The sequence below is a fragment of the Ammospiza nelsoni genome, chromosome 7 (genome assembly GCF_027579445.1).
Source record: "Ammospiza nelsoni isolate bAmmNel1 chromosome 7, bAmmNel1.pri, whole genome shotgun sequence".
NCBI lineage: Eukaryota > Metazoa > Chordata > Aves > Passeriformes > Passerellidae > Ammospiza > Ammospiza nelsoni.
Genome location: NC_080639.1, coordinates 13,420,120 through 13,447,353, shown reverse-complemented (window position 1 = coordinate 13,447,353; position 27,234 = coordinate 13,420,120). Strand labels below are relative to the sequence as shown.

At 39.0% G+C, this 27,234-nt stretch overlaps 2 protein-coding genes across 4 annotated transcripts; one reads left to right on the top strand and one right to left on the bottom strand.

Moving 5' to 3' along the window:
- Positions 1-531: 531 nt before the first annotated feature.
- On the top strand, positions 532-12,186 carry TMEM237 (transmembrane protein 237). Of its 2 annotated transcripts, none has more exons than XM_059476424.1 (11): positions 532-651; positions 1,159-1,215; positions 2,254-2,367; positions 2,740-2,854; positions 3,424-3,581; positions 4,183-4,306; positions 5,287-5,478; positions 6,392-6,465; positions 6,959-7,052; positions 7,842-7,963; positions 9,477-12,186. In XM_059476424.1, exons 4-11 carry the CDS (start codon positions 2,799-2,801, stop codon positions 9,542-9,544), a joined length of 888 nt encoding a protein of 295 aa, XP_059332407.1. In that variant the 5' UTR covers positions 532-651; positions 1,159-1,215; positions 2,254-2,367; positions 2,740-2,798; the 3' UTR covers positions 9,545-12,186. The 2 variants fall into 2 exon arrangements, with proteins under 2 accessions (XP_059332407.1, XP_059332405.1); XM_059476422.1 differs by having other exon boundaries at positions 2,254-2,399.
- A 4,652-nt stretch (positions 12,187-16,838) lies between these two features.
- On the bottom strand, positions 16,839-26,778 carry STRADB (STE20 related adaptor beta). 2 transcript variants are annotated; one of them, XM_059476139.1, is made up of 12 exons: positions 26,497-26,778; positions 23,924-23,980; positions 23,504-23,584; positions 23,045-23,144; positions 22,303-22,424; positions 21,705-21,813; positions 21,108-21,231; positions 20,476-20,647; positions 19,958-20,062; positions 19,504-19,733; positions 18,904-18,946; positions 16,839-18,444 (listed from the first exon to the last, which is right to left on the bottom strand). In XM_059476139.1, exons 2-12 carry the CDS (start codon positions 23,933-23,935, stop codon positions 18,292-18,294), a joined length of 1,251 nt encoding a protein of 416 aa, XP_059332122.1. In that variant the 5' UTR covers positions 23,936-23,980; positions 26,497-26,778; the 3' UTR covers positions 16,839-18,291. The 2 variants fall into 2 exon arrangements, with proteins under 2 accessions (XP_059332122.1, XP_059332123.1); XM_059476140.1 differs by having other exon boundaries at positions 21,705-21,783.
- Between the last annotated feature and the right edge of the window lie 456 nt (positions 26,779-27,234).

The window sequence follows — 27,234 nt, the reverse complement described above, 5'->3', positions numbered from 1 at the left end:
GTTTTAATGTCTAGTATAGCTTAATATTAGTCTCATCTTCCTCCCTCTTTCTTTTATTATGTGTTCTTTAGTTTATTTGAATCACAAATACTTAAAACCAGGAAATTCTGGAATTAGGCTAGATATTCTCTAATAGGGAGTTAGGTATCTATCAGTTTGATGTAGTATAGGAAAAAAATTGGGCTTTTTTTCAGTGTGAATGGAAAAGCAATTATGCAGTTTTTATGCGATGGTACTTGAGAATTCCTGCAAAGTACCTGCAAGTAAATGTGATGTTTATGATTGTCGACAGATAATGTCTTTTTAATGATGTATGGGCTCAAATGTTTCATAACTTCTGTTGGTTTGTTATATACCAGGCAGTAAGACAAGTTTTAATTAGCCAGGTGATTAAAGCTTTTAATCTGATCCACAGCTAGCCAATCAAGAAACTGTGTGTAGTCACCAACAAAATGTTGAATCTTGCAGATTGCTTCGTACCCTTAGCCCTGTTATACACATCTGTTCATAAAGAGGAGGGGGAATAAGGAAATTAACCATAAAAGCGGCAGTGTGAATTTCATGGTTGTGAATTGTAATTGATTGAAAACTGACTTTCTTTTCATCTTTTTACACTGCTCGTCAACACTTCAATATGAAGTGGAAGCCAAGGTGAGTTATTAAGGAGAACTACAAACATTGGTAGTTCCTTTTGGTCATTCTCTCTTTAAAGATAGAGTCTTATACTTTTCCTAAATGCAGGCTGATTATTTAAAGTGGATACCTGGGCATTGTTAGAACTGTTGTTTTTCTTTGCTCTCTTTATTGTTAGCTATTTCCATCAAAGTAACTGAAGTGTTGCCACTGTGTTTTAAACAATAAGTTTCTTTTGCAGAGCATTTTTCACAGTATTTCAGTTTATCACTTAACACACATGCATGTATGTATTGCACATTTGCTGCACATAGAACTTCTTAGCCTGATTTTTTACTGTTTTCCTGTTATCTGTACTCCTCCTCCTTGTGTGAACTGGTGAATTGTAATCTTACCTGTAAAAACAAAGGATGTCATAATTTGTAGAAAATAATGTTTTCTTAACTTGCAATAGGATGGTTGTTAAAAAAGAATATTGAGGTTTTTCCTTGCTGTGCACCCATACTTCTGTTTTATGTTATACAGATGAAATTCCACTCAGTCGTCCCAAAAAAAGGAAACCCAAAGGAAAGACGCCATTAGGTAAGGTCCTGCCAAGACTAAAAACTGTTCTTTTATTCCTTCCATTTTTTCCTTTCTGACTTCTTTGCATAATTCATTAAGTAGACATTTCTAGCTGTAAGCTGCTTATGTTGAATGTGTTAAGAACTTGAATTTTTGAATGAACTAAGATAAAATTAATTTAGCAGTCTGGTTCAATTTCAGTCCAGGCACAAGTTAATCACTTCATTATCACTGAAGACTTGACTGTAAAAGATTATTATTTACTGGTTACTTTTGCATTTTTGCACAATGAAGGTTTATAAAAGGTGGGTAAACTTGACTTTGAAGTGGAAACAAAGATTCAGTTGTTAACATAAAAACTGCAGTCTTTGAAGGCGCTATTAAAAAGCAGGTGCGGTGTAAAATGGAGAAGTAATTTTGTCTTTCTGCATCTGATCGTGATGCTACTGCACTATAATATGAATTAATTTTAACTTTTCACAGAAATATAATTCCTCCAAAGTATAATATTAAATTGCTCAGACTGGAGTAAATATCCCTCCGTGGATTTTTTTGCTCCTTTTTTATTCTTGTACTGTATGTTTAGCATTTAAATTTTCCTTTGATGTGATGCCATTTTGCCTTATCTGTGTGGATCACCTTGCACCTTATCTTGCACATATCTGTGTGGATCACCTTGTAATAAACTATTACTTTTTTCTTGGCTCTTGCATTATAATTTTTGCACATAGAAAAGAGAAATATAGAGGTGTAGTTCTTTCCAGTGATGAATTCTTTTCAGGCAGTCCTCTGCTCTATGCCCAAATGGGAATTGTGCTGCTTCTTGGATACTTCAATTCTCTCCTGAGCATGATACTGTTTTACTGTGAAATACCTCTGTATATTTCTACTTCTCAGCAATGATCCTCAACTCTTACATTTGCTTTACGTAGCCAATGCATTTTCATCTCAGTTGTTGCTCAGCTGGGCAGTAAATGGTAGTAAATGGCAGCTTTGTTTTGCCTGTTTCTCAGTGGCTCTGAGTTCAGCTGCTGGGTGTTTTCCTGTGCTTTGTAGATGGCATTGTGCAGGCAGCGGTTCGTCGGCAGTCTGAAAGCAGCGAGCCCCTGACCCCTGAGCCCCCTGATGCCCCTCCTCAGAGGAAGCGCAAGAAGAAGAAAGTACCTACTGGTACGTGAGACAGTGGTGGATGGGAAAGAGAAGTGAGTAGAACTTGGGAACACAGAAATATTACTGGACAATGTGTATTTAGGTTTAAAACATTTCATGTGCTTTACCTAAAACAGATGAAAGTAATCTCTGGGTCAGTGGTAGCTTAGAGTTTCACTTTCTGGTTTCAGATTTCATAGTGTACAAACCTCCATGAAAATAATGGATATACAGTTTTGGAAATTATGTAATTCTTAACATCATTCAAGGCTCAGATCATTACTTTTTTGCAACTCTTTTATATAATAACTATTTATGTATTTAGGTGCATGTATTCCATTTTTATGAAAGCTCTAAAACTTTGATGTTGGGTTGGTTTTTTTTAATCTTCAGATTCTGAGACCTCTTTTACCCAGCAGAATGTGGCGTCCCTATTTCAGAATGGAAATGGCATGGATGTCCCTGAAGCTGAAGAAACGGTGATCCGCAAACAGAGAAAAAGAACAAAGTGAGACAAAACTAGTATAGCTCATAATCTGGACTAACTGTAGCAGTGAATGTGGCTGAGGAGTATTTTACATTGTCATTTGGCAAAATGTAAAATCTTGAAGCCCACAGTACCATTCAGCCTGTGCACAGTTCTTTCCAGGGTTAAGATCTAACTTTTTTCACTTCTTCGTTCTATGCATACCTGGATGCATCCCAGCTCTAAATACATTTTCATGTGTCTAATAGTTCAGTCACAGACATGAAGAAATTAGAATTTGGAACTGCTTTCTATCGTTCTTACTATCTTAATTATATGAAAATTAGCATTTTCCCCCCAATTGTTCTAATAAGTTTTATTCTAATATGTTCTAATCATTAATCCCTTGATATGGAATTAGTCTTATGATTTTAGTCAACTACCTCCATGGGAACTTTAGTCCTTAAAATTATAAACAGGGTAATATTATACAGGTCATAGTCTGATGGGTTTTTATCAGTCAGGTTAGGCATGTTAAATGTTCATAGGAGCCTTTGGATTTTACACATTATCTCCTGTTCTTTGTCCCACTGTGTGCTCTGTGCCAACAGGAAACCTCGGCCAGCCGAAGTGAGCTCCAATGAGCTGGAAGTGGAGGAGGAAGACATCGTTGAAGATGAGCACAGGAAGAGCCCAGATCAGCAGCCTGTGTTTGCTGCTCCCACTGGAATTAGTCAGCCTGTTAGCAAAGTGTTTGTTGAAAAAAATCGTGAGTTCATATTGTGATTTAAGTAATTTAAGAACATTCTTGCAATTAGAAGCATTATTGTATCTAAAATCTAAATACTGTAGTATTGGGAAGAATTTTTTTTAAGTTTTCCAAAACAGAAATTATTTGGAAATAAATACACATGATAATTTTTTGACAGTGGTCAAAATGGTGGTGTTACTGTGCTGATATATTTGGTTTGATTTTTTAATTCCATGGTGGAGGTGAAAAAGATTTCAGAGTACCCAGCTGTCACAGTACCTTGAGAAGAAGCTATTACTTACTAGAATTCTTTGAAGTGGAAGTTTTTTGCAGGGTGTTTGTGTTTTTCTGTTGTTTTGTTTGGGGTTTTTTTGTCCCAGGGAACACTGAGTCATTTCCCAAAGTGCTTTGCACATTGTTAACTCCATAACCTGACCCACCAGGATGCATCATTCTGACCAGAGGCATCCTGTATCAGTGTAAGCTGACAAAGGGCAGGAAGTGGGGAGAAGAAATTTCTGATGCTTCTTAACAGCTTTTTAACACTAATAAGCATTTATATAGAAATGATGGTGAAAGGAAACAGAGCTCTCTAAAACTGATCTCCTTATCCTTTCAGGGCGTTTTCATGCAGCTGACCGTGCAGAATTGATTAAAACCACTGAAAATATCAATGTGCTTTTGGACGTGAAGGCTTCGTGGACTACTAGAGATGTTGCCCTCTCAGTGCACCGAAGTTTCAGGTGAAAAATAAGTGTTCAGATGTAAATAAACATAAATCAGGGGTGGCTTTGGTTTGAGATTTTGGAGTTTTTCCCTCCCTGAAAATTAGTGCCTTTCCTCTATAGTTGTGGTGTATTTTTATTTCTTTTGGATATTCCTAATAAGTGGTGGTTCTGGATTCAACAGGTATAAAGTTTATCAGTCCTCTAGCTTTTGGTATTTGTTGTCAAGATTATGAATTTCCAGTAGACATCACATGTGAAATAGAGCTTATAAAAAGAAACTAAGAAAGCCATATTGCAAAGATTCAGACAACATCTCAATAGCAAGAGATTGAGCTGATAACCAAAACATTATTTACCTAGAGAAATGTGTTAGAAAGTAGAACTGACCCATTATGTGTATTACCAGAATAAAAATACCTAAATTGAGTAAGTTCTCAAAGAAAAATCCTGGTTGGTGGGAAAGAGGGAGGAGTGAAATTGCACTGGGGGAACAAGCTTGCACATAATAGTAATACCATTACTTTTTAAATCTATGGTTGTTTTGTAATAGAGAATGGGAACATAATAGCCATCATCTTCTGTGGTGTATTTTAGCTGGAAGCCTGTGCTTGAGCCTGTGCTCAAGCTTTTACTTAGCAATGAGGATATTGAAGAGATTGCCTTGGGGACAAGTTAGAATGTTGTGAGTGCAAGGGACAGTGGTCATGGGAAACTACAGACAGCTACAGGTGAAAGTGTTTGATGCCTGTGGCTGTAATGAAGGGAAGGCAAAACGTCTTTGTTTTCTTTAAGTGCTCAGGTTCTGGTGCATCTGGTGTGACAGGAGCAAACAGAACTCTTGCTTAGAATTTTTTAAACTAGATCGGAAAAAGCACTCACAAACAGTCTCTGAAAGGCCTTGAAAAGCAGGGTTAAACAGATGGATTCATAGGCCTTTTCTATCTATAGCTAATTGAAGGTGTTAAAACTGGTCTAATGTTTTTTCCTCCATTCAGGGTGTTGGGCCTCTTCACCCATGGCTTCCTTGCTGGTTATGCTGTATGGAACATCGTGGTTATCTACATTCTGGCAGGAAATGAGCTTTCCATGGTTTCTAACCTGCTTGAGCAGTATAAGACAATAGCATACCCAGCTCAAAGTTTGTTCTATTTTTTGCTGTCTATCAGTACAGTCTCAGCCTTTGACAGGTAAAACATACTTGTATTTGAAAGGTGTATATATGTAATTTGTGTATATGATGTTCCTTTCTCCTTTGGCACATGTTGATTTGCTGTTGATGATTTAATTGATATACTCAAAGAATGATTTTTCACATGGCTGACTAAACACAGAAGGGTGTACTTGTGCATCCAGACCTTTGGTAGTCATTTCTGTCTGGTGCTTGCACCCTGCTTCAATGTCACAATGTCACCCTGCTGTTTGTGGGATCAGGAGATGAAGCAAATGTGAGAGCTGACCTGTTTTTTTGCGGTGGGACTGTGAAGAGGGGTAGAGAGCAACAAATGTTTCTGTTAGGTTCACTTTCATATGAATCCTAGTCAGGGTTGAAACATAGCTGAGTGAACAGTTTTCCTGGTTTAGCTGGGGCTTCTGCATTACAGATTAAGAGTGGGAATGAAAAGAAAAAAAAGCTCAAAAAAAGATCATTATCTAGACTAAATTAATGGATGTTACAAATGTTTCTTTTAGTTACAGGTAGGATAAGCCATTGGGGAGTTGGTGCTATGAGAATAATTGTTACTTCTTTCCCTCCCAGGATGGCAGGGAGGAGTCCCAAGTTACTCACATTTGCTCCTGTAAGCAGTTACATTAGCATGGCCACTGAACTGAATGGCAAGGATTAGAGGGGACAGATGTCCCCAGGTTCTCCCTGTTTCAGAAAGGTCTGCAGTGGGAAACCTCATGGAACATCCTCCTTCGTTCTGGAATTGGCATAATGGGGACCATTGCCATGTGGGTGGGATATAGTTGTAGATTAAGGCGCTGTTACAGAGGCAGAAAAAATACCTTGCAGAAAGTAAAAGAACAATAGAATGCTCTTAGAGGAACAGTATCATTGTCTTACTGGGCTGTGCTAATGACTCTTGATTTTGTTATCAGGATTGATCTGGCAAAAGCATCAGTTGCACTGAGGGGCTTTCTGACCCTAGACCCAGCAGCACTAGCTTCTTTCTGTAAGTATCTGAAATGGATAGGAAGCTGTCCAGAAAATATGGTAAATGGAAAACTCCTCCATATTCTTTTTACTGAAATCTTCCTCCCAGGTTATTTTCTGCTTTAGAATAAATTACTTGCTCAGTAGTTTATAATAGCAATGGCCATAAACCTTTTGTTCCATATTTTTTAATGCATTTCCAGTAGTAGCATTAGTGAGATTGTTAGTGATTAGTAGATTAGTAGTTCTTTTCCATTTCTGACTATAGAACACAAACCTAGCAAAAAAACAGAATCACAAAATGTAAGTCTGATTTGGTTCATGGATTGCAAAAGTGCAGAAACCAGATTTTGATAGGTCAGGGGAATGTTAAAGAGAAGAGAATGAATTAAAGCAGACTATGATTGGAGGCAGACGAGTAAAAGGAAAGAGAATGCAGTCATTAGTGCCATGTCATGATGAGACAGCATTTTGGGATTTATGTCTGACACTACTAACTCCATTTCTTCCAGTATACTTTGCTGCTCTTATCTTATCCTTAAGCCAGCAGATGACGTGTGACAGAATCCACCTCTACACGCCAGCTTCGGAAAACGGCAGTATCTGGTAGGAAACAAGGAATAATAACCCATAAATTATAACATAGCTCACTTAGGGACCTTGTCAAACTGGCAGATTGAAGAGATTGTACAAGATATGTAAGAAACTATTGATGAAGGATTTTATTTCTGAACCTGCCTTTGAGCTTGTCCTGAATATTTGATACTTTCACTGAAAAATAAAAACTCAGGGATGAGTTTGGTCGTGTTGTTTGCAAATCCATTATACCTCAAACAAGAGTTGGAATGATGCTGGAAATGTCATCTGGCAGGAACCTTAAGAATCTCTTTTGCTTGAGAGTGGGACCCTACTGAGATAAGTAACCATTTTGGGGTTCAAGGGCAGAGCATTCTGTAGACAGTCAACACTGTCTTTGAAGAAGGCTGCCACAGGATGCATGGGCTTAGCAGACACAGCTGGCATTTAAATATAAACCATCATTTCATGTTAGGTGATCCCATCCAAAGCTGTTCCTTTCTGAAGTACCTAGTAATGGACTCAAATTCTGGTAGCAGGAATTTTTAAAGTAAACCAGGAGGAGTAGAACAAAAGCATTTATGTGAAAATTTGCTGGTTTGGGCAGTTAGTTTTTAGGAGGGGGTGGAGGTTTTGGGTTTCTGTGATCTTTGGTAATTGTTCTCTTTACCAGGCCTTTGCAATGCAAGACCATCATGATGGTACAAATAGCTCTCTTTTCTCATCTGGCTTAGAAAACTTGTATTGATGTTATTCTGCTGCATTCTTACTGTAATTTCTGTGCACCAATGATGACTGATGGTTTGATGTCTTTCCCAGGACTGCAGGTACAGAGACAGAAATTGTTCATTCGTGGGTTGTGGTGAATCTCGTAGTGTCTGTTCTGGTTGGGACAAGTTGGATCTTCTTAAGCTCCCGACCAGAGCTAGACCACAGTGAAGGTAGGACACATTAATAGGCAAAATGTTGTTAATTCAAGTTGTTGGGTCTTTTAATCTGCTGTGCTGTGCATTTGGTGTTCAGGACTAGTCCTGAGAAATTTTGTGACTGAGGAAGAACAAGTATCTCCTAGCAACCTTGCACAGCAAATGCTTCTCAGGATGCTGGTGTCTGTGTTTGGTACTTTAAACATTAATTTAGAAAGAAAAGTTTTATTTCTCCTGTCTGAAGCAACATGAATTTTGAAATATTACAGAATGTCTCTTTTCAATTAAAAGAAAAATAATTTAAAATACTTTAACAGTATTTTAAATATTTGAAATGTATTTATTCTATGTGTGTCTTAGCAAATTCCCTAATGTTAATGTTCCTTCTGCAAGTGCTGAATGGGTTACAAGTTCAGTATTATTTTCAATAGGACATTGCAGTGGTTTTGGGAACTCCCTAGCTTTGAAAAGTCAGATGTGTGCTTGCAGCACAGGACATCATATGAGGACTGCTGCTGCTGGTCCAGGCTGAAGGAGGGGGAAGCAAGTTCTTCTCACAGAAGGAACTTGGCTAGAAACTGGGCCTTCTTCCTTTTGTGTTCCCCCTGAGATCCAAAAGGTGTGTCCCAAGTCAGTGTTCCTGTCAAGCGTGTGCAGCCTGTCACTTGAAGGTACGCTGTGCAGAAAAATCCTAAATTTAACTTGAAAGTCAAAACGTATCCTAACAGCACCATGAGTTGAAGCACAGATTTGTGTTTGGGAGGCTGAGGATTCAACAGGCCTCTTCAAATTACTTTTGAATTTTAGTGTATGGGTCTCCATATTTCAGCTGGCTCCAGTTACTGTGTTTATTTCTAAGAAATCATTTAATGAGTTAAAAAACCCCAAACAATTAAGTGGCAGCCTTTACAGTCTTCAATGGTAAAATTTATAATAGATGCTTAAATAATATTTTAAACCCATAAATAATAAAGGCTTACACAAGGAATCCAGTGGCAGAATTTTACTTGGTTTTTGATTAAATTTTTTGATACTTACATGTGCCTACTAAGACTGGAAAACCACTTTGGAATTTTCTAGAGAGAAATTCATTAGTACTTACTCCAAATAGTAGAGGAAGTTTAGTCTGCTAAGGATGGGATATGCTAACTTAACACTGTGAGACACAGAGCAAAACTTATAAAAATGAACAAGTCTCTAAACTCAAGTCCTTCCTTCCTGAGTCTGACACTCTCAAAACTTTAACAGTCCCTCAGTCTAATTCAGAGTTCTGTTTCAGTGTCCACGTTGAATGCACAATGGTACTGCACATGATCAATTGCTAACATTGTCACCAATTCTGTCCATTTTGGGGAGCAGCAATAGTTTGCTAAAAATATTGGTGGCCCTTGCCATTGCTGAGTTGATGATATGATTGGGATGAAAAGCAGGAGGCTTGGGGGGATGCCAGGGTATTTTTGAGGAATAATGGGATTGTATTCATGTGAAAGTTTCCAAAGAAAACATAATTTTCTCCATTCTCTTTTAGAATTGATGTTTCATTCTGAAATTGAGGAATTTCCTCACGGAGATGTCATACCCAGAGTTCAGCCATAAGTGTGGAACACAAATCTGCATATATTGTAGCTGTGACTGATGGCTCAACATGTTGTGTATTATAGCTATGTATTATAATTTTCATAAAGAAAAAAATGTATTTTTATATTGTATATATTTCATGTTGAACTTTTTATGTATGTTACAGTTTCCAAATGTGATTGAAAACTTTTATATTTTTGCTTTTTATTTTACAAAGTAGATTATCCCTAGTGCATAAAGTCAAGGTGGTTTTGTAAGTACTGCTACCTACATAGCCAAAGACACTAGAGGGATGCAGATCAGGTGTTCAGTGCTTTTTTGACTGCTCTACACTCTTCAACAACCTGCTCTTGGTACTAATGCAAACAGCAGTTAGCTTATCTGATTTGGTTAAACATTTTCTAGAGATGAAAAAAAAATCTTACAACAAAAGTAGCCTAAGTAGCAAAAGTAGCCAAATTTATAACAAAACAGAGTTAGGAAACATAAACCCCACCAAGTTAGTAATCTTAAAATAATCTACATTTATTTGTCATAAAATATTTTTCTAGAAGAAAAGATTAAATTGACAGGGATTTTTTAAAATAATCTATAAAAGAGGATTATTAAAATTCACTTTTTTAATCTTCATTTAGTTCTCTTGACAAAAATCTTGATGATTACAAGTTCTTATAGGCTGATGTAGATAAAAGACAAAGAAGTTTTAATGTTGCAACAGTTTGGTCAGTTAAATGCATCTTCTCATCAAACAGGGTGTTTTTGTGTTGCCAACAGGATGTGTCCATGTCCTGTAATTTCTCAACAGTCAGGAAGTGTAACTATTCCAAAGCCACTCACAAGAATAGTGTTCTGATTTCTCCTTATCTGGTGTGACAAGAGCAATCCTTTTATTCACTGCTCTTTATAAACAAACTTGGATTTCATAGATGTTAAAAGTGTTCCTACCTATTTTGCCAAATTGTTGTTTTGTGTTAGGATAGAATGGGAAATTTCTTCCTAAAATGACAAGAAAATGCTTATTAAATCAACCCAAAAAGTTTGCAGCAACCCACCTTCTATGCAGTGACATAGCTGTAACTGTGGCAGGCAATGGGTTTTGCTGACGAGATTCATCCTTTAATATGAAAGTGGCAAAATGAAAGCATTGCAGATGTGAATAAATACAGAAATACTGCAGGAAGAAACAGTCTCCTTAGTAAACACAGATGAGGTCTAGTTTGAAAACCATTTATCAAGAAAATATCACCTAAAGCCCAAAACTTTTTTGTATGTGTTACTTAACATATATTGATTTTGCCTTGTTTAATTTATGTGTCTGTGGGTGGCTGTAAAAGGGGTGCACTTGTCAAAGTTCACTGAACTTCTTTAGTAGTGAAGCTAGGAGTAGCCAGATAAGACTTGAAAGGAAATGTCAAAGAGCTTTCAATGCTTTCTGTGCTAACTCTGTGCTGTTACCTGAGTTGCTTCAAAGCAAACATGGGAATGTGTATAACTAGGGCTGTTGCTGCCCTGTTGAGGGACTTGTGTTCTCGTGTCCATTCAGCAAATTTAAGTTATTCAAAAATTCAGTGTTTGTGACACCTTTTAAATGCTGTGGTAGTCTTGGCAGGGAGGAAAAAGACATCTATGAGAATTAAAAGATGTTCCACAGCTGTTGGCTGCATTCTGAGGCATTCAGTTTGCTGTAGGAAGGAGCCCTTAGCCTCTTTTGTAAACTGTTGTGGCTCTTGTGTCTGTATTTTTGTAAAACTAGAGTTAAATTATGACTGGCATTGCACTGTACATTAAAATGGAGAGATTCAGGGTGCTGCTCTGCTTCAGTTGTGCACCTGATGTTCTTGCTGATTTATTTGGCTGCAGGAGAGGAGGGATGAGACAGGAAGTGTTCCTGTGTAGTTTGTCACCACACTTTCTGCTATGTGTGTTTGCTTGCAGAGTCACTTCCCTCCTGAAGGTGAGATTATTAATGGCATGGCTGCATGATTTTTCTTTCATGTTGGGATGGTCAGAAGTAAAATTTTGCCCATAAAATATGGAGCTCAGCAGAAGTGTGCTAAGCATGACATTAGTACAGGAAAAGCTTGGATAACATCAGTGCTTGATTTCTGACATTACCACTAGGAATTGGCCTTCCAACTGTCCCTTAGACAAAGTGATGCCAGTCAAGAGCCAGATTCATTCTTATGGTGAAATATAGTCATTTTTACATGGTTGAGCAGGGATTGAATTAATGAACTTAATGTAATCAGTATTTCAAGCCAGGCTTGCCTTTCCGTGTATATTTTTTGGAGGGTCTAAGCATATCCATATTTAAATTAATGAGTTTTGAGGTTGCCACATAAAAAGCACAAGAAACAGTTTGATGGCTAATTATCTATTTTACAAAATACTTTTCATTCCATTAAGCCTCACAGTGGAATATGAGTTTAAGTGAGCTTTTCTTTTAGTTTCTTGTAAAATTTTAGAATAAGTTTACAAAATAATTGTTTAATTCTAGAACACACAATATTTGTAGAAGCCTTAACTGAAATGCCTTTGTGCATTTCCATATCATTGTTTTTAATGCATTTGTGTTAATGAAAAGAAGTTTTCAGATATGTTGGTGCCAAGTTCTTGTTTTTAAATATATGAAACATATATTAAACAATTGCTGTAAACTAGTTAGAAATGATGGTACTACTTTGTCTTGTTTCCAGTTGTTTAGTCCATTTAAAATAAATCAGTCTGTCTGAGGATTTGGGATGGGAGGCTGAGGGGCTGTCTGGGGCTGCCCCAGACTTGGGTGGGCAAAGCCCCACACAGCCTGATCAGAGGCTGGACGCCAAAGCTAAATTGTTTTAATTACTTAAATTGTTCTAGTATTTAATATTTGGTCAATTTCGCCTTGGTTTAAACGTTACTCTCTCAAGGCAGTTTTCTCAAAATGAAGCCAAGGGGACATAATTTGCAGAGTGTCTTTTTAAAGTAGTTTTGGTATTGCTGAGGTAAACTTTATGAGGGTTATATGATTAGTTGAGAACTACTCGTTTGTATATTTCCAGCAGAATTAATTTAAATGACTGAAGGCTCTGGGAGATCACAGAAAACCATCAGGTAAATATCTATAGCTTAGCCTAAGCCTTACTGGTCTCTCCCTTTTTCCTCATAGTGGTGTGGACGGTTCTATTGCATTCCTCAGGGCGGCTGTGCTTGTAACTGCTGTCTAAGTCCCCAGGTAGTGGCAGAACCACTGCTTTCCCTGGGTGTTATTTTTGTACTGTTCCCCCGGGGCTGATCTCTCCCTTCACGGCGGCCAAGGAGACAAGGAGACCTCCCAGCCTGAAACCCGCCGGTTTCTGTTTCTGAGGACAGGTGCTTTAGGGGATGTTTTTTCCTGCCGCGTGTCGCCTTCCCGTCCCCGGTGCGTTTATTTCCCGAGCAGCTTGTCCGCCGCGGTTATTTCTCTGCCCCTCAGTCCTGCCCCGGTCCCCCCTTTCCCCCTTAGCCCTGCCCGGTTCCCCCTCTCCCCTCAGCCGTTTTCCCGCCCTGCCCTCGCGCGGTAACGGCCGCCAGGGGGCGGCGGCGGGGCCGCCATGTCGGACGCGGCCTGAGGGAAGCGGACGTGCTGCTGTCGGTCGGTGGTTTGGGGCAATGCGATCTAAGTGGGAAACCCAGTCAGAAAAGGAAAAATTCCCCCGTGCTCCTACACACGAACCAAGCTGTTCGCTTTAATAATTCTGTATTTGAAATTTATGTGACCTTTTCTTCGAACTGAACAAGTTGTAGAGCCCTCGGTAGCTGAAAATTGCCTGTACAGTTTGCCTGTGCTGTATTCAGTAAAATAGCCATGAGAGCACGACTATTCAGGACACAGGCAGGCTCAAACAATGATACAGAGACAAAAAACATGATCTTCTCTTGGATAAACATCCATACCCACTGCCAGATGTAGTAGTTAATCCTCACAGTGAAAATAAGCAGATTAATGTACTTTGAAGGGGGGGAGATGACCCTCTCCACCCCTTCTCACCCCAACAAACAAAACTCAAAACAACCCCGAAAAAATTCCAAAACAAACCAATCAACAAAAAATAAAAAAACTGTAAATTTGAAATTGTTAAAAAGAGTAGGAACTGCAGTAAAATTCTTCCATTTTAAATGCTTGTGATGCTGATATTCAAGCACCTTTGTAGGCCATGGCTCGCCAAAATGGGTCATATTACAAGTCCAGCATAAGGAGAAAGAAAAGTTGCCAAAAAAAATCCTGACTGGATATCAAAAGAGGAGCAATGTAGAGAAATGTGCATTACCATGCCACCAGTGTCTGGGTCAAATGTTAATAAATATGCTATTTAGGAAGGAAAACCAAACAACTTTGTTCTCAAAACTAGTTTGAGGAAATCTAGTAATATAGTGAAGAAAAATCATGGAAAGTATGCTGAACCACCTTTTTCAACATCACATGCTGCAGGCTCCAAGGATTCAAAATCATGTGTTCTCCCATGATAAGGAAAACTTGAATCAGAAAGTGGAGCAGGAAAAATAGCATGACAGCCAGCAAAATATATAATTCCACAAGTCTGTGATGGCTGCATCAGCTGCTGTAGAACAACAGCCACCTCAAACCAGGAAAGCATTTAAAGAAAACTCATCCATAACAGACTTGCCAGATTTCCAATGGGCAAAAGGAAATCTGTTTGTAAGAATATTTTTCTTTTGACTGCATGAAATGTGAGAATTAGAAAGATAATTGATACTGAATGAAGAATAAGCAAACTTTGAAAACAAAATGTAGTAGATAAACTCAGCATTGATACTCTTTACCCATATGTCATGTAAATATTGACAAAACAGAGGAAAACCTCTGCATCCTGCCAGCAATCCATTCTCCTCCATTGCAGATGGATTTCATGAGAGAACAACTAAATTCCATGAATCTGAGTATGAAGGTAAATTCAGTAATAATGGTATGTTCTATAACCATATCTAAAAATAAAACCACCACTTCATTGCAGCTAACTTCATATGGGCTTTGGGGAATTTTTCCAGAAGTTTCTGGGATAGTCTTTCAGATAAGAAACAAACATATGTAACTAATTTATAGAGTAGAACTAGTTGTTTTCATCTGGGAATTATGGAGGTTTCCACAGGCACCTGTTTAAACCTAATATTCTTTCCTTCATCCTGTCTCAAGTTCCTGGATAGATTTAATTATGTTGAATACCAAATGTTATTCTGCTACCAGATTATTAGTAGGCCACCTCAATTTTCAGTGGTTTCTTCTTTTATAAACTCAATTTTTTGTTTGTTACATCTGATTGTTTCATTTCATGTTATGGTTCTTACAGTCCTTTGAGGTCTTTGCTGTAATGTGTACTGTTTCTGGATTTTAATAGTTTTTCCTTGTTCATACAGGGTAGGGATGGCTATCATTAGGACAGGCCATTGCTGCTACCTTGGTTGTTTCAGAGGTTTATTAGACGAGCTAATATACATCAGGAAAGCAACTTAATAGCATTAAAGGCATGTTAAGTAGGTATGTAAATCACCTACTTTGGTACCTTCCTCTTGTCAAGAGAGGTTCAGAACAGTGGTTTTCAAATGTTTTCCCATATTTTTACCCATCCTCTGGGTTAAAAACTACTTTGATACCACTTGAAGAGAAGGAGAGGGGTAGGGGAAAGAGAGAGGTATGGCAAAACTCTGTTATTTAAAAAAAATATTTATTTCTGTTCATCGAGTGGAAGAAAGTGTTCTCTCTTCAATGGGAACTTGTTGCATTGATATTCTTTAAAGTGAGGAATTAATGTATCAGAGCAAGTTGATTCTGAGTAGATCATATTTTCTTCTGTGTTCATCCATTCAGTCATGCACAAACTGCTGTGGTATCACATCAAGACAGTGAGACACTCAATAGCATTGAGCATATGTTCAGGATAATGTTAATTAACAGAAGCTTTCTATTATACAGGTATTTATTATTATACAGTGCTAAATGCTAGCCTAATCAAAGGTGGCTACAAAAAAAAACATTTGGGTTGTTTTCACAAGTATTTCAAAAGTTACCAGATTAGATAGATTTCTGTTTCATTGGCCATGAGTTTTTGCAAATGCATAGGTTTTCTAAGTCCCTCTGAAAATATATCATATGGAGCCTAAATGCAAGATACTAGGAAATGTCAAGTCCAAGTTTTAACTCTAATTAACATGCTGATAACACACATCATTGGTGTGAGCAAGAGTAAACAAGTGTTCTGAAAAAAAACCACAACCCAACAAAAAACTATTGTGCTTAAAACTCTCAGCTTGGAATAGAAAGTCTCTGCAACTTTAATCGTAACAATGCAGATCATCAACCTCAGATTTTGAAAACTTAACTGTATGCAAAAACTTCAGATTTTCAGAACAATTGTTTCCCAGATCATCTTTTCAGTGGCAGGTAGTTGAAACCTTAAAAATATGATTATACATCTTCTTTCCTAATAGTAGTTATTTTGCATTATTCCTTAATAGAAAGCATCACAGTTAATGAGCAAAATTATATAAAACCTTTCAGTAAATATAATCCAGGGAGTATTTTCAAGAAGTCATAGTGCCTCTTAATTGCTTTTGTTTGAAGAGACGCAGTTGTTGAGAAGCAGTACTTCTAAGAGTAAAGACTTGTGGGCTTTTAACTTAAAAAATTTGATTTGATTTTCTTCTTAATGTCAGTGCAGAAATTGGAACAGTGTTTAGAAATATTTTATTTTTTTTTTCCACAGAGAGGGCAGCAAAGTAACTCCACTGGAACATGTAGCGGTTTGAATAAATTTGTACTGACACTGTTATTAGTATCCAAGTTCATTTTTATAGAGTCCATGGCACTTGTTGCAAGAGAAGCTTGAAAATACTATAATAGCAGTTAAGCTGCCTGAAATTTTCTGCAGTTTTTAATAGTAGAAATATTTATTCAGAGGTGTGTAATTAAAATATGTAGAACTTCACGTGTGTTCTCACTTATTTGACTTGCTTTTTTACATGTACTATGTTAGTCAAAAGTTACTTGTAGATGCTATGTAACATATTCAGCTTGCAAACTGTCCAAATCTATAATGGCCTAGAATTAAGAACATGGGGTTCACATGAAAATAGTACCTTCTGCAAGAGTACTCAATTAATATTTTTTAATCAGAATAATTTTCTACTTTCAACAACTATTTCCTTACCTAACGATTGACATAGATATGATTTTTTTCCCCCTGTAGTAACAAGAAGCTGTTAGTATGGCTGGACTATAGTGAAAACAGAAGTCCAGGAATGACAGATATAAATGGAGGCAGATAGGGTAAGTGTATTGATAAGTCTTTAATCTTAAGTTTCACATGTTAAGTTTAGGAATATAGAGCTCTCTTCATAGCATAATGAGTAGAATCAACTTTTTTGTTGATACTTTTATGTGGTCATTTAGAATTTTATGTGTCTCTCAGGCTTAAGTCATTTTGTCTTCAAGGCCTTGTGGCAAAGCTGCTGGCAATGCAGCAGTATTCTCAAGGTTGGCTACAGGCCTGCTCAGCTATGGAAGACTTGAAGACTTATGTGGAATGTTGTTTATGTTGAAAATTTAAGATATATCCATTCAATATCTATTTATACTTTTTTACCACCATCATGCTTCCATCAGTAGAGTACTAGTGGCTTTGGGATACAGCTTTTGCTACAACATGATGAGAATATCCAGGTTTTTAAAAGAAAAAAGCTGCTTTTGTTCAGTTTGAGTTGCCTGGTAGAGTATGAGAGGTGAGAATTTACTGAACTGTAGGGAGAAGACAGATTTTCATCTGACTTAGGTAAATTCACTAGGATCCTAGTATGGCTGAATTGATCCATGAGAATTTAACTGTGCCTTGCAGAAGAGGCTTGTTTGACAGCAGCAGGGCCAGTGAAGCTCAATGCATGTTGCCTTTTTCTACTAAGAAAACAGTATTAGGTTCTGGTAAATTCTGGTGCTGAACAGGAATACAGTATAAATAAAAATAAGTACAGTAACTTTAGATTATTTAATATGACTCTTCAAAATTAACCCGTACCTGCTAGAACTTGAGACTTACTTTGCATAGTGAGGCATCCTCAGATTAACTGCTAAAATGACACAACAATAAACAGAGGTGCAAAAGCCCAGATTTGTACTAAGAACCTGAAGAGATGCAAGAGCAGGAGTCCTACTTCCAAGCAGCTTAACTTCTTTGGGAAACACACAGTATTAGAACTGCATGAAAAATTATGCATACCTAACTTTGGCAAATATGACAGCATGTCAAGTGAAAAAAATGTCTTTTGAGAGAGAAACATTTATTTACATAAGGAAGTAATCTGTGCAGTTTCACATTTCATCTTGGAAGTGGAGGATTTCTCCTTATTAAAATGATTTGGGTCATAATGAAAAGACAAATAGATGTTTAGGTAAGATCATAGCCAAACCCCAGACCTGAATTCAGAAAGGCATGTGGACTGCAGCACTGTGAGCTGATAATACAGTACAGAGTGAGATTACAGCAGGGAGTCTCTTGTTAAGGAAGACTTTGAAAGAGAGAGGTGAGCACTCAGCCATTCTTTATCCACAGTTTTCCTTACAGTCAGAGAGTAAGGCACGCTGCATTTTGTGATGCCCAGAGGAAGTTAATGAATTATAGCCACTTCATGGCATTTCAAGTATACTTGGTCTAACTGTATTTTAATCATACAAAAGCAGCAAATACAAATCACATTTTCCTTGTCTGAAACACTGGAGAGGTATCATTGGTATTTATTTAGAATTCCCAGTCTGTATCATCTTGATTTGTAGCAATATGTCCAAGTTCAGTCCCAACTGCTTTTGAGGGCAGTGCCAAGAACTCTGATCTGTTATTTTGAATAGGAGGTGGTAACAGGGACAGTAGTGAATTCTGTGTTTGTTCCTTTACCTAGAAAGAAAAAAAGTTAAAATAACGCTGCACAAAAAAGTCTCCATAACTTTGCAACTGACTTCATGAAAAGCATGTGAAATCAGAGCCATGTTCTTGCATGTTACAGTACTGAAAGTAAAAGGATGAGAGGTTTTGCTTTCACCACTCTATTAGCCTTTCAAGACTAATGAAACCAGCTGTACATTTCTGCTTTAAATTAAGACTATTAATAGTTTTTTTTTCAATTAGTTAGGCTGCCTTTAGTTAAGTTAAATCCACTTAATCAATGGGGAAATTGATTAATCTTATGCTTCCTACACTCTATCCATACCATTTTGTTAAAAAAAAACTGGGAAGCAGGTATGCTCTTACAGGATGCCTTTTAGCTCCAGGTAACTTCATTACTTTGTAATCTAGCTCTTTTTGTGGCTTATTTAGGTTATAGCTGTGTCATTTAATGAAATACAGTAAACTCACCTGTCTGAAGAACGTATGCGAAAGCAAACTGCTTGCTGATGGCCTGAATCATAAAATGAACAATATAATTATGTTTTGCAAAGTAAAATACTGCATTTGGATAATGGGCCAGATTGAGAAATAAATTTAAGCCCTGTGGTTTTTCCTCCACAGGACAAATGTGAAGAATGAGAAAAGCAGCACACAATTCCTACATTCTATGCCTCAATTTGTAGTGAAAGCACTATTGAAGAAATTTATTTTTCATGTTTCTGCTTAACAAGGAATTAAATGCCTCATTCAAAAGAGACATAGAATTGAAAACATATATTTTAGATTTCTGGGGTTTTTTCCCTTGGACAAAGTAAATGTTTAAAAGTTAATTTTACTTGTTACAAAGAACAGTTATATTACAAGAAATTCAGGGGCCAAATGACTTTAAAAGTTTGATTCCTTTATCAGACAAGACATTTCTTACAATACAAGTCTGGTTTCACATAGTGCATCTGCTCTGAAATTCTGACTCTAACAGAATTCAACTGATTACTGTATTCTAAACTGTGAATTGTACTTGGTCTTAGATGGAAGTGACAAAAAAATTAGTTTTCACCAGGACATTACCTTTTGTCAGGGTCTTGTTGCAAGCAAAGTTCTACCAAGTTGTGGAAAGCAGGTGAAAATGTTTTGGAAAAGGGCAATTGAAGTCTTTCACTGGTCATTGTGCGTGTCATGCTCTCACCAATTCCAGAATCGACACCTGACCGAGAATTCTTCATCCTGGATTCCCCCCGGGGAAAGGTGTTTATATCCCAAGGACAGTGGGTGGGACCTTTCAGCTTCTGCAGCAGCATCTAGTAGGAAGGCACAGCACTATGAGAGTTCAGCTCTCCAGACCTATTCAGGATAAGCTATGAAACTCCAGGGATGGAGGGATTATTTATTCTAGAAGGAGGCACATGTATTTGAAGTAACAAAAAGCAGCCACTACTTCAGCAGTAATAGCACTGGTTCCTGTGAGTCAAAATAAAAAAATGCTCAGCATGTTTTTAATTAGAGATAAAGTTTAGCATTATACCTGAGTGCGAGGCATATCTTGAAATGGAACGTGTCCATTGGCTAATTCACATGCTGTAATTCCCACACTGTAAATGTCAGACTTCATGTTATAGCCACACAAATCCTGTGAGAGAAGAAAGACCTTACTGATCACTGAGGCCATTGAGCAGTGCCAACAAGAATACAAGTGTCTGCTTCAAAACAAGATTCTAATACCCCATAACCTGCACACTATTGAAGCAATTGAATTGTGAAATCCCAGACTTTTTTCAGAAATCTGATGGCTGTACTGAACACAAGTTTCAGGATTTGCAGTAGTTCCCAGGAGGTTTGGGTAAAGAGATTTAGTACAGCATCACCTTACCAACAGCTTTAGAAATGGTTCTCTCTAGAAGAACTAAAAATTCAGTATGTACATATATTTTTAGAAGTCACAGTTCAACATATTTCATTGCAATTCTACAAACAGACATAAGTTGGAAATTGAATACTGCCACTAACTTTGAATTGGAAAAATTATGTGTAATTTATACTAACCTGTCTCAGTAGTTCAGGACTCAGCCAAGGAAGCACAGATGTACTAAACTGGGGGAAATCATACACCACCTTTGACTTCTGTCCATTGCTAACTAAACTGTAGAGGTTGTTTAGGCCAGAGAGAGAAACCAGCCCATCCTCTGAAATCAGAATGTGGCTAGCTTTAATATTCCTGTAACATAAAGTGGTAAACTTTAGCTATAAGAATTACTCTAAGTACTACTAGAACAGAAAAACTTTCATATTTCATTGACTTATAGTGAGATGCTAGCATGGAGTTCATGTCTCTATTAAGAGAGATGATCAGGAAAAAAGTGCCATAAATTGGAGAAGGGCCCTTCTTCCCTGCAAGGGGTGTAAACTAAGGAAACTCCTTCTATAATTCTGTTTCTTCTGCTTCAAAGAGACAAAGCCAGGCAGATGTATAATCCTTGCAACAAGTGGCTTGAAGAAATGTCTAAACACATTTTCTGTTAAAATTAATCCTGCTGTATTATTGAAAAAATTGTTACTTGTGCACTGTCTGATATAAGAAGGTATAGAGGAAAAGGAAGGAAACAATACTTAAGATAAGATGCTGGTTCTAGTTCTTGTGTCCTAGTTCTAGTTCTTACCTATTGACATTCTCCTACCTGTGAATATATCCATTCTGGTGCATGTAATTTAATCCTCTGATTGCACCAAACAGAATGTTCCCTATCAAAGCTTCACTCATTCCTTCAGGAAAGTAAGTCTTCAGCAGGTGTCTAGCTGAACCTGGAAGTGAAAAAAAAACCTAGGTAGGCCTAACAAGTCTTATTAAATGACTTGTCTGTGTTTCCTTCACTGTACAGACTCATCAAGAGCAGCATTCTATATTGACTCTGGTGCATTATTACATGGATGTAACTGATGCCCCATGTCATGCTTCTGTTAACTGCAAGTCTGTGCCCAACCTGTATTCAATGTAAACAGGTTTTTCTCTGTTTAGGTTAGCAGAAGCTGTATACAGTCAAATACATCTCCCAGTTACCATTCCTCACATGGTGGGTGCTAGGGCTAAGTGGAATTTAATGCAGTTCAAATACCAGTCTTCACTGGGGAGGAAGTTTTCTCTAAAGAAATGGTTTGGGAGAGTCTGTTTTTTCTACAAGACAGGAGATGATTAAAGAGAAACCTCTCATGGACCACGTGGTCCAATTTGTATCAGTCCTTTCTCCTATTCCAAAACTGCAGTTAACAGTTCTTACCATAGGCCATGAATGGGGAGATGACCCAAAGCCAGCTTCCAGCTGTAAACACTGTCCAAAATGTCATTATGTTGGGATGCTGGAAAAAGTGTGATAAAACCACCTCATTCTATGGAATTAAATGAAAGTGGATGTGTTAACCACAGAACAGCAGTTCTACCAAGAGTTCTACCAAGAGCATTAACTACATTTAGTAATCAGTAAAGAGATTGTTTCTTTGCATTTATACACATTTATGATTGCAGGTGATGTGCATAGCCTGCAACAGAAATGTAAATAGCTTGTCCATAATTGCATTTGTCAGAAGTAAATCTAGTTTGTTCATAGTCCAAACTTCTGGTGTTAAATAACAGTACAGAAGATGTTTCAAATAAGTTGTACAATTAGAGAAGCAATTTTTAAAGCAATTGTCAGCTGTGGTCTTCAGAAAGCAACTCTCAAATTTACACATGCATTATATTTATTATATTCTAATCCTTTGGAGGGAAAAACTAGACTGAAATGACCCAGTTCAAACAAAGGCTACCTTTGCTCAGTAATCTCATATGTATTCCTCACTATCTTTATTGGGCTTTGTGCAGAAATGCTGTTCCTTTACCTGTAAGGCTTTCAAGTGCTCTTCAGAGCAATTTTCAAGGTCTGTGATCCTTACAGCAACTTGCCTGTCTGTAGGTGTATGCCGTGCAAGGTAGACTGAAGTTAAATTGTTGAACCTCCTTCCTGAAACCAGAAATGGCTACCTTAACATTGGAAAGCATAATAAGCCATCACATGGTCTTCTTCATGTTTAGATATAATTTTCCAGTTTTAAAATTGCAATTGATAGCAGTGTGTCCTTTTGTTTCAGAATGCCAAGACCTTAAGTAATTGCAGCAAAATATATGCAGCAAATTAGTGAAGCATGGCTCTGCTATTTTGAGAACAGCTAAAAGTGTTTGAAACATACATCAGCATCAATTATACATCCAAATGAACACTTAGTATGCATATTGACATAAACATATGCAGGCATATGGATCTAAGGCAGCCATCCTTAGAACAACCAACATGGGTACCCAAGGTACAAGATGATGATGTTACTTAAGGCTGTATTTATTGTCACATACCACAGATTTGGAAAACTGACAAGTACATGCACAAACATCAAGAGACAATTCCAGGTAATTGTTGATTTGTCTTAGATCTTGAAATGAGATATTACTAAAATATAAGCAATGCTCTGCACTTTTCTCAACTAAGACATAGGAATAGTCCTTCATGTTCCAAACTTAATATTTACTGCAGTTAGCAATAAACTATTGATAAGGAAGAAGAAATATTTTAAGGTTCATTTATGTTACCTATTTCCAGCTGGAGTTCATAATGAGAGACATTAGAAGAGCAAAATACCGTTTCATTCTTTCCTGCAGATGGGGGAATCCAGGCTAGATCAGAATCAGCCTAACAGAGAGAAGAAACAGTTCTCAAAGTGACTATGCAATTTAAAGTAATTTATATTTTTTAAATTAATGCAAAAATATTACTAATGCTAAAGTCCAGTACTCAAATGAGAACATTCAAGCCAGTACTTTTACCATTATTAAGACTTAGTTTTATGAGTTACAACTTTTGTGTGTGTTTGTTTTCAAACTGGCACAAGATTAACACTTAGATACCTATGGTCTTCTACCAAAGTGGAAGCCTTAAAGTACTCTCTTTATTTTTATTGTCAACATTTCAAGAAGTACTCCCTAATAAGGCTATTTTTACTATGCACCTGCTTTATATTTAACCTTGGGAGTTAAAGTTTCTATTCTTACCAGGCATTCATGGATGCTGCTCTGAGATAGCTCTTCTGGTCTGATTGATTCAACTGGTGTACGCAGAATACAGGAGCAGTCCTTAAGAACAGAAACAAGTGAGTGTTGGTGGAGTTGCTGCAATTTATTAAATATGGCAGTGCAAAAATGTAAAAAAGTACGTCTTATAAGCAGCAGTTCAGAAAGTCTTCTGCTGCAAGTCAATCAGAGGTTAAGAAATAGTAGAAAGCACACACATGGCAGACCTAGAGAGAAGAGACATTAAAGTCTCATTGTGTCACCAAAAGCAGACACAATGAAGTTCAAACATGTCAGCACTATGGAAATCCCCACAAGCAAGACATTTCAGCAGGGCTTTTCATATTAAGGTATAGCTGGGTAACAAGGTACAACAGCCAAAATTTTTAAAGACAAACTTACCAAACAAGACATGGAACCGTTTTAGATCAGGGGAAAAGTCATACACACCCATTTATCCTAGGAAAAAAATAAAGTAGCAAAGTAAGATGATACATAAACCTGTGATAAACTTAAATCTCCTTAATCAGAACTGTGAGGCATTCCTGTCAGCTATCACACAAAAACCCCCAGAACTCCAGCTCAGCAAAAGTCTGCTTCTATTTAAGTACCATATCAGTTTCAAACTCTACACTGAGGACTACAGGTCAACTCGTGTTCCTTTTTAATTTATGGATTTAGAAATTTTACTGCCACTTCCGAACAATCAATTTACTTGCAAGTTAACTGCAGAAGTGCAAAAAGTAAAAAAGAACAGACTTATGAATCCTTGGCAGTTTGTTGGAAAAGAAACTATTGTCTGTTGTTTTAAAGGAGCACAGCTGTGCTAGGCAGATCTTGGCTTGGCGGTGTGCAGCTGAACTAGCTCACAAAAAAAAGCAAGGCAGAAGCAATTGCACTTTACATTTCACAAGTGAGGTAGGAAATAGTATTGTAAGGGATTTCAGTTAAAAAAAAAAAAGAGAAGCAATTCCCTCACAGATCAGAGTAGCCTCTCTGAAAGTCCTCTAGCAAACTTTATGTCTGATGCTTTGGAGGCTTAGGCAGTGGGAGAGATGCCTAGTAAGAGTATCAAAGCTTCTGTAAGTACAGAATGGGACTATTTTACCTTAGCTATAAGCAAGTCTTCAACAGTAAAATCATTAGGGTTGGAAAAGACCTCACAGATCACAGAATCCAACCATTAACCTAACACTGCCAGGCCCACCATTAAACCATGTCCCTAAGCAGCACATCTACGTGATTTTTGAACATTACCAGGGATGGTGACTCCACCACTTCTCTGGGCAGCCTGTTCCAATGGCTAACAATCCTTTCAGTGAAGAAAATTCCCCTAACATCCAATCTAAACCTCCCTTGGTGCAACTTGAGGCCAGTTACTGTCATCCTATTTCTTGTTATGTGAGAGAAGAGGCCAACTCCCACCTCACTAAAATCTCCTTTCATGTAACTGTAAAGTAAGAAGGTCCCCCTGACTGAGCCTCCTCTTATCCTTGCTAAACTCCTTCAGCCACTCCTTTCACCAGCTCTGCTGCCCTTCTCTGAACACCCTCCAGTGCCTCAATGTTGTTCTTCTTGTGTGGGGGTCAAAACTGAATACAGAACTTGAGATGCAAACTGGCCTCACCAGGGAGTACAGAGGGACAATTACTTCCCAGGTCCTGCTGGCCATACTATTGCTGATACAAACCAGAATGTCACTGGCCTTGGCCACCTGGGCACACTGCTGGCTCACGTTCAGCCAGCTGTCAAACAGCAACCCCAGGTCCTTTCCTGAGAGGTAGCTTTCCAGCCACCATGAGGAATTCTACTTGGTAGCTGATAAAAAGTCAGATGCAGGTAATTATTCCATGTTAATATGCAATTTTTGCATGAAAGTTAACTTATAAAGGCTGAAGCACTATACCAGAAACTGGTAATTTTTTTTTTTTTATGAAGGAGCTAAGCTTGAGTATATCCTGCATTTAAATTATGTATACTACTTAATCAAGGGAACACTCTTGAAAAGCTAACAAGCCCCCACCACTCCATTCACTGCCAATGGCTTGGATATAAGCCGTTCCAGTAACATTTTTACCCCAAAGATCTGCTGTAATTCCTTACTAGAGATACCAAACAGAGACAAAAGTCAATCCCTATCAGGTACTGGGCACCTTCAGAGGATTTGCGCTTGACTTAAACAACTTCGCAACTTCACTAAAGAAGTTTGTAGCAGAGTAGGAAAAACACAAAACTGAATGCAGGTGCTTCAGGATACTGCCTAGCACTGTAATGGCTACAGCATCCTGGAAAAAAGATGCCTCATTCTGCTACACAAGACAATTTATTCTGCTGCTTGCAATATGACACCATGAAAGCTCAGCTAAAGAATACAGTCTTAATAACTATGATATACCAAAGTCAAATTACTGTAGGCTTGCTTCAAAGATATATATGTATAGGCAGCCAACAGAAACATCCGTGATGTACATTTACTCAAATAACACTACAGTTTTAAGATTTTTATTTTTTTTTTCTTACGTAGCTTGACATTGTTTCCATCTTTCAATATGGCTTTGGATCATGTCCCCATATAAACTTTTTCCCTGCCCCCACATTCTTCCTTCAGTATCGCAGGCTTTTTTTTTGTACTGTAGATAGTGACAGTGTTGTACAGGTAAAATGATACATCCATCGCACTTTGTCCAAAGCTTCAGCTAGCAAACAGTGCATGGCAGAAAAACCCACAGAAACCTGTGTCTGTGAGCTAGAGGAGTGTGAAGGCTCGGGAGCCGAGCCCCGGTACGGGGAACGCGCGTTACTGGGTTCTGCTGACGCTGAGCTGCAGCTCCTACTTCAGCGTTCGCAGCGACTGAGGCAGCTCTCGGCCGTGTATCTCGAGTGAAATGATCCGTCCGTGACAAAGCACAGCAATGTGCGGAAGGACGCCCCGCAGGCTCCCCCTCAGTTTCTCACTCGCTCCGTTAAGTTCGTACCTCGCCTTTCTCGCTGGGCCCCCGTCTCCCTCCGGCCTCCCGCGGCGGCCGGGACAGGGCTCCGCTTCCCGCAGCCGCCTGCCGAGCTCGGTGCGCGCCGCTCCCTTTCCCCGGCCCGCCCGGCTGCCCCCGCAGCGGGGCAGAGGGCGCGGCCGGAGCGGAGCCTCGGCGCAGCCGAGCCGCCTTACAGGGCGGCAGCGCCCGTTCCTGCCCGCCGCCGCCGGACTCAGGGCCGGGGGCCGGCGCCGCCACCGCGCCTCCCGTCAGAACCCCGCCCCGCTCCCGGCCCCGCCGGGCCCAGCGGCGGCGGCCGCCCGCACCACGCGGCCCGGCGCATTGTGGGGCTCGTCACTGGCAGCGGCCCGCCGGGGGCTGTAGTTCTGGGCGGGAGCCGAGCGGAAGCCATCGGGGCCCTTCCTCAGCCGCCGCTGTGTTGCATGCAGGGCTGCGGCGGGAAGGAGCGGTACCGGAGGGAGCGCAGCGTGGGCCGGGTAAGCGAGCGCTCGGCGCCGGGCCAGCGGTGCTCTGCTGCCTCACGGCCGAGCGGCGCGCTCCGTGCCTCGCACCCCTGCAGGGTTAACCCTCCTTCCTGTCGCCCCTGGCGCCGTTCCCCGGCGGGCCGTGGCACCACCCGGGCTGGAAGGTGCGGCGGGCCGCGCCGGGCGTGCGGCGGTTTTCCTGAGGCTGGCTGGGGTCGGACCGCGGGGCCCGAGCGTGAGGCGGTGTCCGGGGCTGGCC

Bases quoted from the DNA above. Each gene is read 5' to 3' on its own strand.
- TMEM237 (XM_059476422.1), top strand. The intron at 3,582-4,182 runs GTGAGTTCATAT...TTATCCTTTCAG, and splicing joins AGTGTTTGTTGAAAAAAATC to GGCGTTTTCATGCAGCTGAC. The intron at 7,964-9,476 runs GTAGGACACATT...ATTCTCTTTTAG, and splicing joins AGAGCTAGACCACAGTGAAG to AATTGATGTTTCATTCTGAA.
- STRADB (XM_059476139.1), bottom strand. The intron at 22,425-23,044 runs GTAACATAAATG...TTCTGGTTTCAG, and splicing joins TGAACTCCAGCTGGAAATAG to GAAGGAGGTTCAACAATTTA. The intron at 21,232-21,704 runs GTAAGAACTGTT...TTTCACTTCCAG, and splicing joins CTCCCCATTCATGGCCTATG to GTTCAGCTAGACACCTGCTG.